The sequence below is a fragment of the Oncorhynchus tshawytscha genome, linkage group LG20, assembly GCF_018296145.1.
Source record: "Oncorhynchus tshawytscha isolate Ot180627B linkage group LG20, Otsh_v2.0, whole genome shotgun sequence".
In the NCBI taxonomy this organism is placed as follows: Eukaryota; Metazoa; Chordata; class Actinopteri; order Salmoniformes; family Salmonidae; genus Oncorhynchus; species Oncorhynchus tshawytscha.
The window spans coordinates 12,079,751-12,098,759 of record NC_056448.1 but is presented as its reverse complement, the minus strand read 5'-3'; the positions used below and the strand labels follow the sequence as shown (position 1 = coordinate 12,098,759).

Below are 19,009 nucleotides of genomic sequence, written 5' to 3'. Positions count from 1 at the left end.
GAGGCATAGACAGGAGTTTTTCAATATGTTATATAGTTGAGAAGTCACCACTTGAAAATTATGAGGATGGTAAAAATGTAATTCACGACCCATTTATTTTGGTGCTCTCATAGTGTGAGAGGGGCTCACTGAGCAGCTGTGACCACGACCTGGTGTCTGAATCTGTCAACATGGCCACCGTGCTCCTCCTTATGACCAGAGAGGAGGCTGGAGAGGGGTGGCAGGAGGAGAACAAGGAGAAGACCCAGGACAGAGTCCCCCAGTCAGCCCTTGAGGTGGAGCCAGCCTCAACCCCTAGGATCCCCAGGACCCTGATCCACAACAAACACAGACACTCTAATGTTTCCCAGATCATCATCATCCCCTCGTCAGAGACGACGGGGGACTATAAGGGGGAGGAGCATGGAGCACAGTCCCGTGAGAAGAACTTGCTACTGGGCCTGCAGAGTTTAAACTGCTCCACTGAACTGCTGGAGTCGGTAGAGAAATTCCTCTCCTGAAACACCCCTGTTGAGTCTGTCTGAAGGTTTTGTGGTGTATGCATGATGTGTGGATGTGTTACTGTCACATTACTGTACAATACATACAAGCAAGTGAGGAGAGCAAGTGAGGATTGTTATGGTCCAAGGAGGTTACAGATACACTAACTGAAAACTGTCAATTATATGCACATTTTGGGTATTATCAACAGTAAAATAATCCGAAACATTTTTCTGCAACATACCGTAAATTGTGGTGCATTGTGGGAAAATGTTGTGGCAGGGAAAGAGTTGCTGTATTGCGAATGGTACTGTAATTCCACCCCACAGAATACAGTACCGTACAGTATCTTTGGAGCGTTCCATCTGTACAAAAAACCTTTTGACCACTAGTGGGTGCACAGCACTGCTGTTTCTGTCTCATTAACATATTTTGAGGTGTGCCTTGTAAAAATATATTTTTGTTGCACCCGTGAGTGAGAATGCTGCACCAATTTAACTCATATGTGGTTATAGTGTCCCTACAACTTGTACAGGGGCCCGATTATAGCTGCAATTTGTAACTTTTTGGGCAACCTGACCAAATTCACAGAGAAATGTAATTTATAGATTTGTCATTCTCATTGAAAGCATGTCTAAGAAGTGGTAGATCTGTTATATGTGTGTTATTTCTATGCTTCCTGTTCATAAGTTGTGTTTTTGAATCTTTTACTTTCGGTTTTGTATACCAGCTTTAAACAGCTGAAAATACAATCGTTTTGGTTATGGAAAATATATTTCACAGCAGTTTAGATGGTACAATGATTCTATATACACTATACTTGTTTGCCTAATTTCAGTTTATATGGCAAAACAAACTATTAGAATTTTTGCAACCAGGAAATGGCAGTGCGATTTCTGCATAGTGCGTATTTAAACCTTAAATGGTTGAGCATTTTGCCATGTCCTTTTGGTCTGTCTTGCCCTGTAGTCGCTGCCAGTTTGGAAGCCTTTGTTAAGGCCTCCAGAAGTGCAAGAAATGTAAAACACCAAATATTTATCATTATAAACTGGGTGGTTCGATCCCTGAATGCTGATTGGCTGACAACCGTGGTGTATCAGACCATATACCACGGTTATGACAAACCATTTATTTTTACTGCTCTAATTACGTTGGTAACCAGTTTATAATAGCAATAAGGGGGTGAAGTGACTATGCATAGATAATAAACAGCGAGTAGCAGCAGTGTACAAAACAAATGGGGGGGGTCAATGTAAATAGTCCGGTGGCCATTTGATCAATAGTTCAGCAGTCTTATGGCTTGGGGGTAGAAGCTGTTAAGGAGCCTTTTGGTCCTAGACTTGGAGCTTCGGTACCGCTTGCTGTGCGGTGGCAGCAAAAACAGTCTGTAACTTGGGTGACTGAAGTCTCTGATAATATTATGGGCTTTCCTCTGACACCGCCTATTATATAGGTCCTGGATGGCAGGAAGCTTGGCCCCAGTGATGTACTGGGCCATTCGCACTACCCTCTGTAGCGACTTACGGTCAGATGCCGAGCCGTTGCCATACCAGGTTGGTGTTGCAACCGGTCAGGATGCCCTCGATGGTGCAGCTGTAGAACTTTTTGATGATCTGAGGACCCATGCCAAATCTTTTCAGGCTCCTGAGGGGGAAAAGGTTTTGTTGTGCCCTCTTCATGACTGTCTTGGTGTGTTTGGACAATGATAGTTTGTTGGTGATGTGGACACCAAGGAACTTGAATCTCCACTACAGCCCCGTTGATGTTAATAGGGGCCTGTTCGGCCCGCCTTTTCCTGTAGTCCACGATCCTTTGCCTTAGCCGAGGTATATTGGCATTATACCACACCTCTTCTTCCTCTCATTGCTTAAATATACCGTAATGTGTAAACACTTTACCTAGCAACCAACCTGCTTGCACCAATCCCTTGTAATTACAGTAAAACACTGTGAAATACAAACCCCTCCCCTCGATGAATTTCATTCACCCATTCATTAATTCGTTCCGATTACGGTAGCACATGCTTTTTAAACAGTATAATACAGTCAATTTACAGTATTGTACTGTGTGTCATTGAGCAGTACTTGCTTTGTTACCATATTTATATTAAAGTAAGTGTACTGTAATATGAAATACAGAATTATACTGTCTGTAAGCTACTGTCCAATTTAAAGGAACACCTTTACAATGTCTGTTAAATACAATCAGCTGTAATCACTACTGTTCTCGCAGTCGCAACTGTGTGTAGCCAGCAGTGGTGGGAAAAGTACACAATTGTTATACTTGAGTAAAAGTAAAGACACCTTAATAGAAAATGACTCAAGTTCAAGTGAAAATCACCCAGTAAAATACTACTTGAGTAAAAGTATTTGGTTTTAAATATACTTAAGTATCAAAAGTAAATGTAATTGCTAAAATATACTTAAGTATCAAAAGTACAAGTATAGATCATTTCAAATTCCTTATATAAAGCAAACCAGATAGCACCATTTTCTTGTTTAATGTATGTATAGCCAGGGGCACACTCAAACACTTTGACATCATTTACAAAGGAAGCAGATCAGAGGCAGTAGAGATGACCAAGGATGTTCTCTTGATAAGTGTGTGAATTGCACCATTTTAAGCATTCAAGTCAGGGAAAATGAATGGAGTAGAAAGTACATGATTTTCTTTAGGAATGTAGTGAAGTAGAAGTTGTCAAAAATATGAATAGTAAATTAAAGTCCAGATACCACAGAAAACGACTCAAGTAGTACTTTAAAGTATTTTTACTTATGTACTTTACACCACTGGTAGCTAGCCAATCATCTGATCTTTGTGTGTAGCCAATCAGATATGAACTTTTTCACAACTTTCAGAGGATGTTCGATTTACTGCATGTCTTGACACACTTCTATCCAAGTATATGTGTTTGTCTTATGTATGATCTTATGTCTTATGACAAAGAAATAATTGTGTCTCCTACAGCAGGCCACCGAGTAGGTTGTGCTTTACCTGCTATAGCCTACGTAGTAGCTACCATCACCACACCAGGACATACAGACAGACACTGTAAAGACTGGGATGGACTTGCTTTTTGGTGCCCAATCCAAAGGTTCATTCTGAATGTGCACATTCTAAAAACCAACCAGCACATCGGTAGAGGACCAACTGATTCACCAGAAATCAATAAGCCAAAAGACGAACTTGATTCAAACCAAATGATGCTGCCCAATCCAAATAATCTAGACTCAAGCACTGTTACTTTACATACGCTACACTTTACTTAGGGTGTATAACATTCAGTAATTTCCTGTGATTTAACCTTTGGGAAAAAAACAATCATTATTGAAATGTTTCGGTTGTATTTGTGCGTGATTAGACTGTTTTTAATGGACACTTCCTTTCCCCCCCGACAGTCTACAACTGGGTTTGTAAGCCCCCGTGGACTGTAGAGAATGTCTTTATCATCTGTCACAAGTACTGTATGTTGTGTTGTATGTGCACATAATCTTGTATTTCCTGTAGGTACGAGAGTCCTATTACATGACGGGTTTATAAACTCCAGCAAAAAAAGAAACGTCCTCTCACTGTCAACTGTGTTTATTTTCAGAAAACTTCACGTGTAAATATTTCTATGAACATAACAAGATTCAACAACTGAGACATAAACTGAACAAGTTCCACAGACATGTGACTAACAGAAATGGAATAATGTGTCCCTGAACAAAGTGTGGGGGGTCAAAATCAAAAGTAACAGTCGGTCTCTGGTGTGGCCACCAGCTGCATTAAGTACTGCAGTGCATCTCCTCCTCATGAACTGCAAAAGATTATCCAGTTCTTGCTGTGAGATGTTACCCCACTCTTCCACCAAGGCACCTGCAAGTTCCCAGACTTTTCTGAGGGGAATGGCCCTAGCCCTCACCCTCCGATCCAACAGGTCCCAGACGTGATCAATGGGATTGAGATCCGGGCTCTTCGTTGGCCATGGCAGAACACTGACATTCCTGTCTTGCAGGAAATCATGCACAGAGCGAGCAATATGGCTGGTGGCATTGTCATGCTGAAGGGCCATGTCAGGATGAGCCTGCAGGAAGGGTACCACATGAGTGAGAAGGATGCCTTCCCTGTAACGCACAGCGTTGAGATTGCCTGCAATCACAACAAGCTCAGTCCGATGATGCTGTGACACACCGCCCCAGACCATGACGGACCCTCCACCTCCAAATCGATCCTGCTCCAGAGTACCGGCCTCGGTGTAACGCTCATTCCTTCGACGATAAACGCAAATCTGACCATCACCCCTGGTGAGACAAAACTGCGACTCGTCAGTAAAGATCACTTTTTGCCAGTCCTGCCTGTCTGGTCCAGCGACGGTGGGTTTGTGCCCATAGGCGACGTTGTTGCAGGTGATGTCTGGTGAGGACCTGCCTTACAACAGGCCTACAAGCCCTCAGTCCAGCCTCTCTCAGCCTATTGCGGACAGTCTGAGCACTGATGGAGGGAATGTGCGTTCCTGGTGTAACTCGTTCAGTTGTTGTTGCCATCCTGTACCTGTCCCGCAGGTGTGAAGTTCGGATGTATCGATCCTGTGCAGGAGTTGTTACAAGTGGTCTGCCACTGCGAGGATGAACAGCTGTCTGTCCGGTCTCTCTGTAGCGCTGTCTTAGGCGTCTCATTTATTGCCCTGGCCACAACTGCAGTCCTCATGCCTCCTTGCAGCATGCCTAAAGCACGTTCACGCAGATGAGCAGGGACCCTGGGCATCTTTCTTTTGCTGTTTTTCAGTCAGTAGAAAGGCCTCTTTAGTGTCCTAAGTTTTCATAATTGTGTTCTTAATTGCCTACCGTCTGTAAGCTGTTAGTGTCTTAACGACCGTTCCACAGGTGCATGTTCATTAATTGTTTATGGTTCATTGAACAAGCAAGGGAAACAGTCTTTAAACCCTTTACAATTAAGATCTGTGAAGTTATTTTGATTTTTACGAATTATCTTTGAAAGACAGGGTCCTGAAAAAGGGACGTTTCTTTTTTTGCTGAGTTTACTAAAGTGTCATAAAACCCCAAAATCTGAAGAGGAGCAAATGACATGATGGCTGGGTCCCAAATTGGAGAATTTTACAATCTAGAGCCATAATCACTATGCTTAATTCTATGTAAAAAAAAAAAGTTTATTTTTTATCTAAGCATACCTCTTGAGCTGTCTGTATCCTCCTGACTGGTGTTTATTTTTTTATTAAAGAAACTAAATATGCTTCTCTGCTAAAATCTGGGTACAAGATTGAAAGAAATGTGAGTCTTTATTCAGTTTAGTAATTGCTTGCTTTTCTAAAGTATACCAACCTTGCCAATAGGCATGCCAGCTAATATAGACAAGCTTGATTGATAGCCTGAAGTGGCTTCTTGGTAGCTAGTTATGAATTTGAGAGATTGGGAACTTGGACACCCCTTCAAATTAGTGGCTTTTGATATTTCAGCCACACCCGTTGATAACAGGTGTATAACACTGAGCACACAGCCATGCAATCTCCATAGACACATATTGGTAGTAGAATGGCCTTACACCGTTATAGGATGTCACCTTTCCAACCAGTCAGTTCGTCAAAAAACTCTGGAGCAGTGGAAACACATTCTCTGGAGTGATGAATCTCACTTCACCATCTGGCAGTTCAACAGATGAATCTGGGTTTGGTGGATGCCAGGAGAATGCTGCCTGCCAGAATGCATAGTGCCGAGTGTAAAGTTTGGTGGAAGAGGAATAATGGTCTGTGGCTGTTTTTCATGGTTCGGCTAGACCCCTTAGTTCCAGTGAAGGGAAATCTTAACACTACAGCACACAAGACATTCTAGACAATTATGTGCTTCCAACTTTGTCGCAACATTTTGTGGAAAGCCCTTTCTTGTTTCAGCATGACATTGCCCCCGTGCACAAAGCGAGGTCCATACAGAACTGGTTTGTCGAGATTGGTGTGGAAGAACTTGACTGGCTTGCACAGAGCCCTGACCTGAACCCCATTCAAACACCTTTGTGATGAATTGAAACGCCGACTGTGAGCCAGGCCTAATCGCCCAACATCAGTGCCCGACCTCATTAATGCTCTTGTGGCTGAATGGAAGCAAGTCCCCTCAGCAATGTTCCAAAATCGAGTACAAAGCTTTCCAAGAAGAGTAGAGGCTACTATAGCAGCAAAGGGGGGACCAACTCTATATTAATGCCCATGATTTTGGAATGAGATGTTCGGTCATGACTTTTGGTCATGTAGTGTATCTGGGCTAAAGCCAACTTCATAAAACTGCTCGGTGGTTAATGGTACTACAGAGAAACAACAACAATTAATGTATTTCTTATAAAATAGGACAAATCTGAGGTGGTACGTGCCCCTGTGCCCCCAAATTGGCATGGTGCTTTGCTACTGTATATGGGCTTTGAGAAGAGGGGTGGGGGTTTCTATACCAAACCCGGAATAACCCTGATCGAACCTTAAATTCATATTTTGGAAGGGAACTTGTTACAGGAATTAAATTCCTCTATGTTTTAAAACCCAATTAAAATATAACACTGTCAATTCATAAGAATTTGTAAGACTCTTATTTGTATAAAATGGACAGAGACCAGTGTTTAAAATCAACCAGCAGTGTTTATTCTCGAGAGTACTGCCCATGATACATTCTACCACAGGTTATAAACTGAAAATGACGTCAGCGTTTTCTAACTGTTCCGTCTCTTCTTGACACTGGTACAAAGGCTGTATAGTTCTCAAGCCTTACCACATCTATCCTAATTTAGATAATATACGACCGAGCCAAGGTCTGCCTGTGTAGATAAGCCTTCTAGCCAGTCTGGCTATAAGTTCATTAATTTCTACCAAGGAACAGACAGTCATTGTTCTAATTCTTGCTTATATTTACACACATTATATTCAGTACTAGGATTATAAAGAAAACTCATACATATACAGTAATATAATAGTATTCTGATTAGTCAGTCCTGATTGAAATGTATACATAATTAGTCATTATTGATAAAAATTCCCTTAACAGAACTCTAGGGATATTTGTTTGTGTATCTTTACCTATAGGATATGTGCAATTTTAGATGAGGCAATACTTCTACTGCATAAACTCAAATTGCACCCATGTCTACTTCCTTGAAATTCTTTCAAGTACATGGTACACAAGACTAACCGATTTGAGGCATGACACAGCAAGGCACCTTCTCATCTAAATTCTCTGAACTTCTTGCTCCAGAATTTCCTGAGTACTTTACAGCATATACAGTTATGTAATTACACCATACATTATATGAGAGCTTCCCATCACGGTGGACTTGTGCAGATCGATGGTTCCAACTTAGGCACAGAGGCAGCTGAATGAGAATCTCTACCTTGTCATACAGCAGAATGCAAGATGCCCTCAGTGGAATCAAAGAGCTTAAGGGAGGCACGCCATACAACATGCATTACTCAAAAGGTAAAGTGTGTGAGTGTGTGCGTCTGTCTATATGTACAGTGTGGATATGTTGTGATGCTCACAATCATTTTCAATTACCACGTTGGTTTGAGTATTAGGTTCACTGATCTTGGAGATGTATTAGTGTCTGCCGTGGTAGGAATTGTCCATTGACTGGGTTAAAAGACACCAGTGCTTTCCGTTATCCTTAGTTCAGTTCACTAAAGTATACATTCGGTCGGCATAGACACCTGTTCCTGAATCATGTTTGATATTTTTTTTATTTTTAAATTTTACTTAACTAGGCAAGTCAGTTAAGAACAAATTCTTATTTTCAATTACAGCCTAGGAACAGTGGGTTAACTGCCTGTTCAGGGGCAGAACAACAGATTTGTACCTTGTCAGCTCAGGGGTTTGAACTTGCAACCTTCCGGTTACTAGTCCAACACTCTAACCACTAGGCTACCCTGCCGCCCCAATGTGAATCACTGCTGAGCGATACTGAATAAATGCTGAGCTGTGTGCACATTAATCATTGATCTTCTTCGGGATTAAGCACATTTATCTAGGTAAAACTACTTGGAATGATTGCTGATGCTAATGCATCTCTACCATAGAAATGATGTAACACCGATCATACAGTGCTTTTATTTCCAGATATTACTGTGCTATGGCCTCTATACTGTACAGTAAGTGTGCCTGTTGCTAATCTCTGTCTAGATCTTTAATGAGGGTACAGTACAACAGCGATGAGGGTACGACTCTCTTTTCCAGCAATAAGGTGGAACTATAAATCCATTCCTTTAGAGCAGAGGTTTTTGGGTAGTGACTTATCTTAACATTTACAGTAGTCTGCTGATGTTTTGGACCAGGACCAGGTGAACTCTCTCTCTCTCTCTCTCTCTCTCTCCACTGGGTGTCATTGATCAGTTATGCTGTAGGAGCAATCAGCTGAAAAAAATACAAAAATTCTGCCCTTTGCACCCCTGCGGTTAAAGCATGACTTTATCAGCTGATGACCTGAATCTCAACTCATAACAGTACATGATCCCTTGGATACTTCCTCAAACTTCTGAGCAGATCCTCTATTTCAGTGCACATCACCTCTAAACACTTCCCCTGTTACTCTCTTCCTAGCCCCAGGTTACCCCCAGCTCCACTCCATTAGCCTCTTTGAAGATCCTCCTTGAGCTCTTCCAATAAATTAGGTCCATCTCCATGTTTGGTTCTCAATTTCCTTTGAGGGTGTGCCTAGTAGCTCGGCTTGATGGCAAGCACTTTAAACGCCTAGAACCTGCTGAATTACATTAAGACAAAACTATTATACCTGGATTATTTTACTAGTTTAAGCACTATCTTCAAGGGTGTACTCTGAGGGTTGTGGTCTTCACTGCTTGTAAAACAATGTGTATAAATCCCTTCACAGTTGCAGAAAGAATGTACAAAATGTACTATTTAGAGTAAAGAAGCAGAGAAAGAAGGCACATCTGCATTGAAGGTAAAATAAAATGAAAAAAACAACAAGTTCAGCTCTATTGAGCCTCACCAGGCACTTCTTTATGTGCCCTAATCATGAATCTATGGGGCATACAGAGGTTATATGGCTCTGGCCTTTAACAAGAGGTTATGTAAAGTAGTGGGTCAGCAGTGTCAGGGCGTGCTTCTCCCTCCTTTCAGTTTATACAGTTCAGGGCATTGTTGGCATTGTTGGGAAGAAAATATATAGGCCGTTGACATTGCTGCATAACTCCTCAATCAGAGTATCTCAAAATCATTGTAATGTGGTTAACATAAAAAAATAGAATTTTATCTTTTAGATTTGAATCATTTTAACAGAGATCGCCCTTAGATCATGGGAAAAGGCCGCCGTCGAATCATTCATTCCCACGGTGAATGGCTTGGCCCGCTACGCTATGAAACCACACACTATTGCGGAGACTTTGATATTACCAGAAGCAATTGATATGGTGAAATCAATGTGTGGGGATGCAGAGGCACAGAAACTCACATAAATACTTTTGTCAGATAACACTGTTAAACTAAGAATTTATGATATTGCTAGCAATCAAGAGGACACTGATTGAACGACCCCAAACTCCCCAGCGCATGCTCTCCAAATGGACGTTAGCGGTGTGGGCCGTGATTCTCATTGCATTGACTTTTGTTCGCTATACATTTCGGATTATCTTGGCAAAGGAGAAATGCTCACTAACAGCGATGTAAACACATTTTAGAGAAAAACTTTTTGTGCATTTGGCACATTTCTGGGATCTTTTATTTCAGCATATGGAACATGGGACCAATACTTTACATGTTTCGTTTATATTTTTGTTCAGTATATTTCACACAGAGGCGTGGTGTTTGTCGAGGGGGAAAGTTGGAAAGATTTTTCGCATTGAGAGAAAAACTGTTGTCATTCACAATGGAGTGTTGACTCTGTAATCGAAAATGTGTCTCCTTGCCTATGTAACATACATATTTGATAAACTGAACGCATGCATGCAGACCAAATAAAAAAACATTCGACAGATTAGTGACCGAATCAGTGGAAATAATTATTATTGGAGACAGGGTCTTCAAAATAGAACCATGCCCCCTTCCCTCGGCTGTGCATGTTTCTAACCGAAAACAGCATCTGTAAGTGTCGACTGCACTGCAACCCCTACTTCTCAATCCGTTTGACTGTGATCATGGCTCAGGTGACATGTCGGTAAGTGAAATCGAAGGCCGCAGACAAGGGTTCACGGGTCACTACTGATTCATTAGAGTTCCTTACTCAAAAGGAATACCCTGCCGTCTCCCTCTGCATTAATACCGTGTTCAAAATAACTGGGAACTCAGAATTCTCCGACTTCAATAACTGAGAAATCGGATACAAAATAACTCAGAATGGGAAAAATCCATCTCAGAATTCCAATTTGGGAACTGAGGCCTCTTTCTAAAGCCCCCACTTTGAGACTTGACCTCGTATTTTTCCGACGTCTTATTTGTCTTGAAAGCATCATAAAACGAACGATTGGTGTGAAGCTGGATAAATTGCTCTAGTTTGCATTAAAACCAAATATCGATCCAGGTTGTATATCACAGCAGAGATGAGGTGCCCACTGTCGACCGCGCCACCTGACTTTCAGAATATCCGACGGGGCATGCATCAAGCACACATGCATTAGGCATCAGTGGTGGTGAGATAAGAGACATTATGGCAGACTAATTCGCAATTGGCTGTCATAGGCCCACATACAAGTGTGTGATGGTGAGTTGGAGAGAATCAGAAATACTGTTACAATGTGTTTCAATTGACTGCCATAGCTATAAAAAAAAATGGTTGGGGTCAGGAACTTTTCAGATATCAAAATGGGGGAGTGGGCCAAACATTTTTGGGAACCCCTGAACTAAGATCACAAGGGTTTCTCTGACTTTAAAACTACTGCCTGCGATCCTTGTTTGTTCGTTTGGTGGGGTTAATTTCGAGCCTGGCCTACAATCAGTGCCTTGAAGAAGAAATACAAATGTGTATGTTTTCTAATTGACCACCAGAGGGCACAAACTGCACATTTACACAGGTCCCTCAACCAAGAGCTCAACTAACGGCAAGAGTAAACGTGTGAGAGGTCCTCATCTGTGGTTGGTAACTGTCAGTTTATGACTGGAAATGTGAAAATACAAAATCTTAGTTTACTTGAAAACCTTTGGGTTGCCAGCTTGAAATTACTAAAAAGAATAGTCCTAATGATGAGACTGATCCTATTTTCAGCATCTCACAACACCTTTCTAGCCTGATACTGAGGCCAATTGGCAACAGTAACGCCATCCAGTCATGCAACACTGCACTGAACAAAGCACGGGTACCTCACATGCAAAACATGCATTAGTCCTGCTTTAAACATCATTCCTGGTCTATTTTTACTCAGTCAGACAGGACATTCTCAGATGTTACCATTTCCATTGTGGTTCAAATAAACCCCTAGCCATCTGCTGGCATGAGCCTCTCACTCCCCTGCAGGCATGCAATGGAAAGAATGACATCAGCACCCACTGATGCAACTCAACAATTTGATACACTGTCACCGACTGACATCACAGAAACGCCCACCGCATACTTCTTTGATAAAATCAGTGGGAATATTTCATTTGGTGAATCACACTCTCACTCATACTGTGTTTTGTTTCTGTGTAACCTCATAACATACCGTGGCTTTGTGGACACTCAGCTGGAGACTTCAAAATTCAATATGTATTGTAATGAAGCTCGCTAGATCTCCCGAGATGTGGGGAAAGTACTGGATTGAGCAGAGTGGCCTGATGCTGCCACCATCTTTATTTGACCAGTAGGGTCCAGCATCAAAGGATAGGACACACACCAAAACTCAACACATTGATCTTTATTAAATACATGATTTCATAAGACAGCGTGCATGAAATGCTAGGCAACCTGCTAAATTCCTTTAGTCTGTAGCCCAATCAGGAGTTGTTAAAATTACCCAAAGAAGGTGTAAGGCACACAGGCTATTAAATGTGATAACGCGCCAAAAAGGGACAATGCATTAATATGTGTCACATATCAGTTTGTAAACTGCATATAAACATAGTCTCTTTTGTTTTCTTGAGTAAGGCAGTTCCAAAATACAGGTGTTTCAGCCTAGCTCAGTGCTTTCTGTGGTGTTGGTGGGGCAAGCCAGCAGAAAAAAATACGGAGTGTTGCACCGTGATTGGTTCAGTGTTCTGTCACACCTGGGGACACTACGTCACCGCCAAGTCTAAGGGTAGAGCTCTAAAATTATAACCCCTTGGGTGCTGCCATATAGTTACATTAGAAGTGCCCATCCAAGAAGGCTCAAGGTCATTGGCCACAGATGAAATTACGTCAAATCACATATCTATAGTAGCTTTGATTGGACTGATCATGTCAACATCATACCTTCAAAATCTTAGCTAGCAGTCATCCTCATGAATCAGGTTGACAATCTATTGGCAAATCCTTTTTAATCCTTGTCAAATGAAGAGAACATAAAAGCAAACTAACAAGGAACAAAGGGTTTAAGTTGATTGAAATGCACCACAGTTTCAGGACCTCCATCCACCAGTGCTATCAGATACAGGACATCTGAAACCCGTTCTAGCACTTTGAAAGTGCCTTTGTAGTGCCTCTAACTACGACATACCTCCACTTTCTAGCCTTATTTCGAACCCAAACCAATGTCACCCACAGAACAATATTGACAATTGTCCCTAAAATCAAAGTTAGCTTTCTGTTGACCAGAGGCTCTAGCTTGGTGTCTTTTCACTGTCCCCAAAGTGGCAACCAGCCTCGATATATATTCACAGATGTAAACTTTTCCACTGATCTGTCTAGCATCACATTGACTGGAAGAACTCACTACCTGGATTCAATCTTATGTAGCAAAATTTGAAATTGTGTTTTACATTGGACAAAAGTAGAGACAGAGCTACAAAATGGTATATCATACACTGCATTTTTAGGAACAATGGGAAAGTAATTCTGCTTTGAAAGTTGATAAACTTGTAAAGTTCGTTTTGAGAAAATGTCCTTTGAATGAAAGCTATTTTTTTTGTCTACACCCATTCAGCATCGTTCACACCATCTTAAGCATTAGCCCCAACCATCTTGTTTTGCTCTCAAAGCATTCAGAGCACACATTTGACGCTCTGGCAAATTATTTGTTTACCCATGAAAACTGCCTAACCAGCTCTGCAGGCAACAATTTCATTACTCTTTTTTGCCGACGTTTACTGACACCGGCAATATTCAACACTTTAGTTTGAAATGAAATCACTTTCTGTCAAAATTAGAAACGTGTAATATCTGAAAATGTAGCTAGCTAATGCTAGACTATCTTACCCGTATAGTATACATCATCATGCATAATAGAAGCGTCTCCCTGTCACGGATGCCATGCCATGGTTGCCCTTAGTTTGAAGATATAATTCAGAGACAGGTGTTTTCTCCATCTCTTTAGCTATGATACTCTAATTCCACTGATTTTAAAAGTCAATCCTCCCGAAAGTGGAGAGCAAAACTTATGCGGCTCCACTACACAATACATAACAAAAGCAGCGATCGACATGATTTCCAACACAGACTGACCAACTGAAATAGACAGAAGCCCCTATATGGCAGACCAATCCAAACTCCTCTCTCTTCATGTCCAGCCCACTCATTATCTCAGCCAATCATGGCTAGTGGGAAGGTTGCAGGCTTTTTCTGTGGCTTAACCAACAAGGCTCGTAATTTAACAATTGTATTCGTATATACAGATGGCATACAAGTTTGTTAAGGCACATGAAAGTTTACATGTTCCAGAAGGCATTTCTGAAGAAAAGAAAAAACACATTTTGATAAAAGATAATTTAAAAACGTTAAAATGGCTCCCCTGTGAAGTCGTAACTTGCGACACACGCCTGGTTTCCTGAAACAGGTCACAATTTCTTGACCAAACAGCAATTTGTATAGGGAAAACCTGGTCCTTGCAAGAACACTACTGCGATAGACCATCATGAAATACGGTAGAAGAAAGTCCAAGTTCAAAAGATTGGATTCACAATTGCTTCCCTGATCTGAGTGAAATCCACTCCTCTGCCAAAACCTTGGTGATGGAGTAGGCTTAATGGTTGGGAAGAGGAAATGCCTGTGTCCATTTTGAGAAATAGTCTGACTACTATGATGTACTTATTTCTGCATCTTCTTGTTGGGCCTGTACCAAGTCACCCCCAGCCCTGCTTCCTGTTCTAGGCCTGCCAGCTGGTTGACATGTCTCAATGCATGAATCACAGGGCACTGATCAGAGTGGGGGCTTGACGCAACATGGCAGAGAATACAGGCGTCTGCATTTACATGCTGCTTTCTGAGGTGGTGCACAATCTTATTCTGAAAATTGGCCAACTGTCTCAACAAACCGAGCTAGCTGCACTTCTAAATCTTGGAAGTAGTGCAACCATCGTAGTGAGTTGTGGTTGGTACGCAAAATTAACTCTTTGCCTAAGAGGTCATTTTTCAAGTATTTTGTGAAAGTAACTTATTTTTGGTTGTAGCATAATTGACTTCTTGCTTTGTCAGAGCTCGACTAGCATATGCTTCCACATGCTCCAATCCTCCCTCTTCTTGGGATAGTACAGCTCCTATTCCTTCATTGCTAGCATCAGTAACTCGGATCACTGTCTTGTGAGGATCTGGGTAGGACAAGACTGGTGGAGTAGGTAGACTAACTTTCAACTGAGTGAATGCCCACTGGCAGTTTCCCCCAATTGAAACAGTCATCCTTTCTCAGTAAGCTAGTGCAGTGGGCCAGATATTTCAGCCAACCCGCTAATGCTAAGATACCCCACAAAACTCCATACATATGTAAAGTTCTTAGGAACGGGCCACCCCCAGCTTCTACCTTGGCATGATCTGCCATCTCGCCTTCAGCTGAGGTCATGTGGCCCAGATACTGTACTTGAGAGGAAAAGAGATTGCACTTGGAGGGTTTGACCTTGAGATTGGCCTGGCGCAGTTCGGAAAGAACTGCATCCAGACAGAGATGTTCTTGTAGGTATGACAGATCACAATATCATCCAAATCAACTAAACAGGTGGTCCACTGTGAATCTGCTAGGATGTTGAATTCAAACAGGTCCTGTCTGGTACAACACTGCCAGTAGCCAGTGGTTAGGTCGAGTGTGGAGAACCAGCAAGCCTTGTTCAAACTGTCAAGAGCACTGTCAATTCTTAGGAGTGGGTAAGCATCTTTCTCAGTGACATCATTGAGTCTCTGATAATCAGCACAAAAGTGTCAAGTTCCATCACTTTTTTTTACCAGAACGACAGGGGCTGCCCAAGAGCTACCTGAGGGGCGGATGATGCCATGATATAGCGGTTACTAATCCCTTCTGGCCCGACAGTCTAGGGGGGGATGGTAATGAGACCCGTAACATAACTCATGCAAATTATAATTTTAACAAAGTAAAAGTGTGAACGAAATAACCACGACAACTGAAATTATACCGTCAAACTCAGGGTGTATTGTAAAACACACGGTAATGGGGGGAGCAGGAAAAGGGGCTGAGCTGGACCCAAAGAAAGAAACAATAAGCATCCAAAACACCCCTAAGCTAGACTAGCCTAATTGAACAACAGCTACCTAACTAACCAAAAATACAGTGGGTGGTCCGCCCAGTTTTAACTAGTGTTTTTAACAAAGTCTACCTACGGGTAATGTATGCCCATGGGCAACTTGTCTTGGTTTCCCCTTTTCCCACCAGCAATCAAACAAACAGCATAACCAAAAACAATACTCACAGGAGATGACAAAGTGATTTGGAGGTGCTCAAACAAAAGAGAGGTTAAGACACAAAGAGAGAGTGAAACACAGAGATCTACATACATGGCATTTACAGAGAGATAGAGCTCTAGAGCAAACAAATGATGGGGGTTTTAAACCAAGGGAAAGGAACTGTGATAGGGTAGGAAATAGGAGGAGGTGTGTCTTCTGATTGATGATTGATTGTTGACTGATTGGGGAGTGATGATTTTCACCTGTGAGGGGAGAAGGAGAGAAAAGAAACACACACAGGATACACACACAGGATACTTGTATCCGTAACAATAGCATTAGGTCAATGTAGTAACAATAGCATTAGGTCAATGTAGTCTGCGGCTTCCTGTTGCAGTTGAAGGGGGATCCTGCGCCGGCCATTTGAATGAATTTTGCGTTACCTTTTTCTGTCTGATGCACCATAAGGCGCGTTCGCCCTATATCCGTATCTCCTGTACTAAAAACAGAAGTGTGCCAATGGAGCAGTTCACGAATGGAATGAAGCTCGGTGGGTTCAAAACCTCTCTCTTCTTTGGGCCTCCTGAGTGGTGCAGCGGTCTAAGGCACTGCATCACAGTGCTAGAGGCGTCACTACAGACTCAGGTTCGATCCCGGGCTGTATTACAACCGGCCGTGATTGGGAGTCCCATAGGGCGGCGCACAATTGGCCCAGCGTCGTCCGGATTAGGGAGGGTTTGGCCGGGGGCTCTTCGTGCTCTAGCGACTCCTTGTGGCGGGATGGGCACCTGCAGGGTGACCTCGGTTGTCAGGTGAACGGTGTTTCCTCCGACACATTGGTGTGGCTGGGTTCAGCAGGCGGGTGTTAAGAAGCGTGGTTTGGTGGATCATGATTCGGAGGACGCATGACTCGACCGTTGGGGAGTTGCAGCGATGAAACAAGATTGAAATTGGGGAGAAAAAGGGGGTAAAATACAAAAATAACAAAAAATACACTCAAAAAACTCTCTCTTCCAAACCCAATTACGCCACAAGGGTATTTACAGACCAGGGCAAGTACATGCTCTCTTCACTCTGATTTTCATAGTCTACCACTTCACTGTCTACCTCCACCTGATTGAACAGAGTGCCAATGTTCATGCCCCATTTTAGATTTCGGGCTTCATCAGTCACATTAATTACATGCATTGGCATAAACCCCCGATCATCTGTACTCATGACGCGAGCCACCAGGACATCGCAATGGTTGGGCAGATAGGAAGAGGGTTCCAGCATACCTTTGGTATACTTGTTGGGAAGACCCACGCCTGGGATAATGACTTCACTACGGGGTGAGACAACTGTATCAGTTTGGCTCCCGAGTGGCGCAGTGGTCTAAGGCTTTTCAGGGCAAGAAGCATCACTACAGTCCCTGGTTCAAATCCAGGCTGTATCACATACGGCCGTGATTGGGAGTCCCATTTAGTATGATATGTTATGTTTGGTATGGCTAAATAAGACAGATGATTAATTAAGGCAAAATGAAAGTAGGGTGGTTGGTTGGGGTAGATGTATAACTTGAACGTCTATCAACCCAAAGGTTGTGTACTCGAATCTCATCACAGACAATTTTAGCTAACCATTCCCCTAACGTAACCCTTTTAGCCAACCCTAACCCTTCCCTTAACCTAACTCCTAAACATAACCCTAACCCCTAGCCTAGCTAACGTTAGCAACCTAGCTGGAATTCTTAACATATTATACATTTTGGTATTCGTAACATATCATCGAAATGGGTGATGGACAACCACAAATTAATACCATATGAAACGTAACCTCATTATACTAAATGGAGTGTCTTAGATTTACATACAGAATAATACGAAATGCTCTGAGACCAGGTTCTTAATTCGCATGTCCAAGAACACAATACAACTGCTCTGTTCCTAAAAACTGGGGAGATGGCTTGCACTCCTAGCAACCCCACTATCTACTCTGGTTCCCCAAATTCCCCCTCACTACCGGTCTTTCGCTGGCTGCCAGATCACACCCATTGTTCATTGCATTTTGTTTCACCAGAAGTACATTCATTTCCAATGGAACGCTGCGTTGGCCTTGCAGTATTGTGTTGCAGAGGCAGTTGCATTGCGTTCTGTGTGGTGGATAACGCCATGATCACACCGATAGTGCTGGCGCAAAATGGGACGTAGCATCATCTGGATATCTGTGCAACAACAGTTCAACATTCTCCCTCTGCTACCATTTCTGTCAAGCCTCGACTCATACAGTTTGACGCGCATGTTTGATAAATCCAATGTATGCACCACACAGAACACACTAACAAGGAAAACACAGCATTTCATTGGCAATGAATGTACTTCTGGTGTACCAAAATGCAAAACACTGTACGTGTGATCGGGGCATAAGTTGGATTCATCGAATGTTCGCATCAAACTGTATACCTTTTGACGTCTCGACAGAAATGGAAGCAGAAGGTGAATGTTGAACTTTTGTTGCACACATATCCAGATGATGCTCTGTACCATTTTATCGCAAAAACACTGTCGGTGTGATCGTGGCATAAAGAGAATGCAAACTACAAGACCAACGTCGTCCGTCAAGGTACAACTCCCCTGCATTCTCAGCTCTGCTTTATATCAGTTGCTCATTCCCGGGCAGAAGCAGGCACAGGTGCGAGCAATTAGTTCATGATTTAGTGACGTCCTCCCTTACGAGCTGTCTGACAGCTTCGCCACAGTATCATCATTATGACCACTCAAACTAATGAGTACCAATTAACAATCAAACTTAATGTGAAAGTTACATAAAAAAAAGATCAAGACAACTCTTGGAT

General features: G+C 42.4%; 1 protein-coding gene across 1 annotated transcript in view; it reads left to right on the top strand.

The window, feature by feature from the left end:
* Window positions 1-1,014, top strand: part of opn4xa (opsin 4xa) — a 38,416-nt gene extending 37,402 nt beyond the window's left edge. Inside the window, exon 9 of the mRNA XM_024381353.2 lies at window positions 122-1,014. Within this exon, the coding sequence (XP_024237121.1) occupies window positions 122-500 (379 nt within the window). The 3' untranslated portion in view covers window positions 501-1,014. The remainder of the gene's footprint in view (window positions 1-121) is intronic.
* Window positions 1,015-19,009: the final 17,995 nt, after the last annotated feature.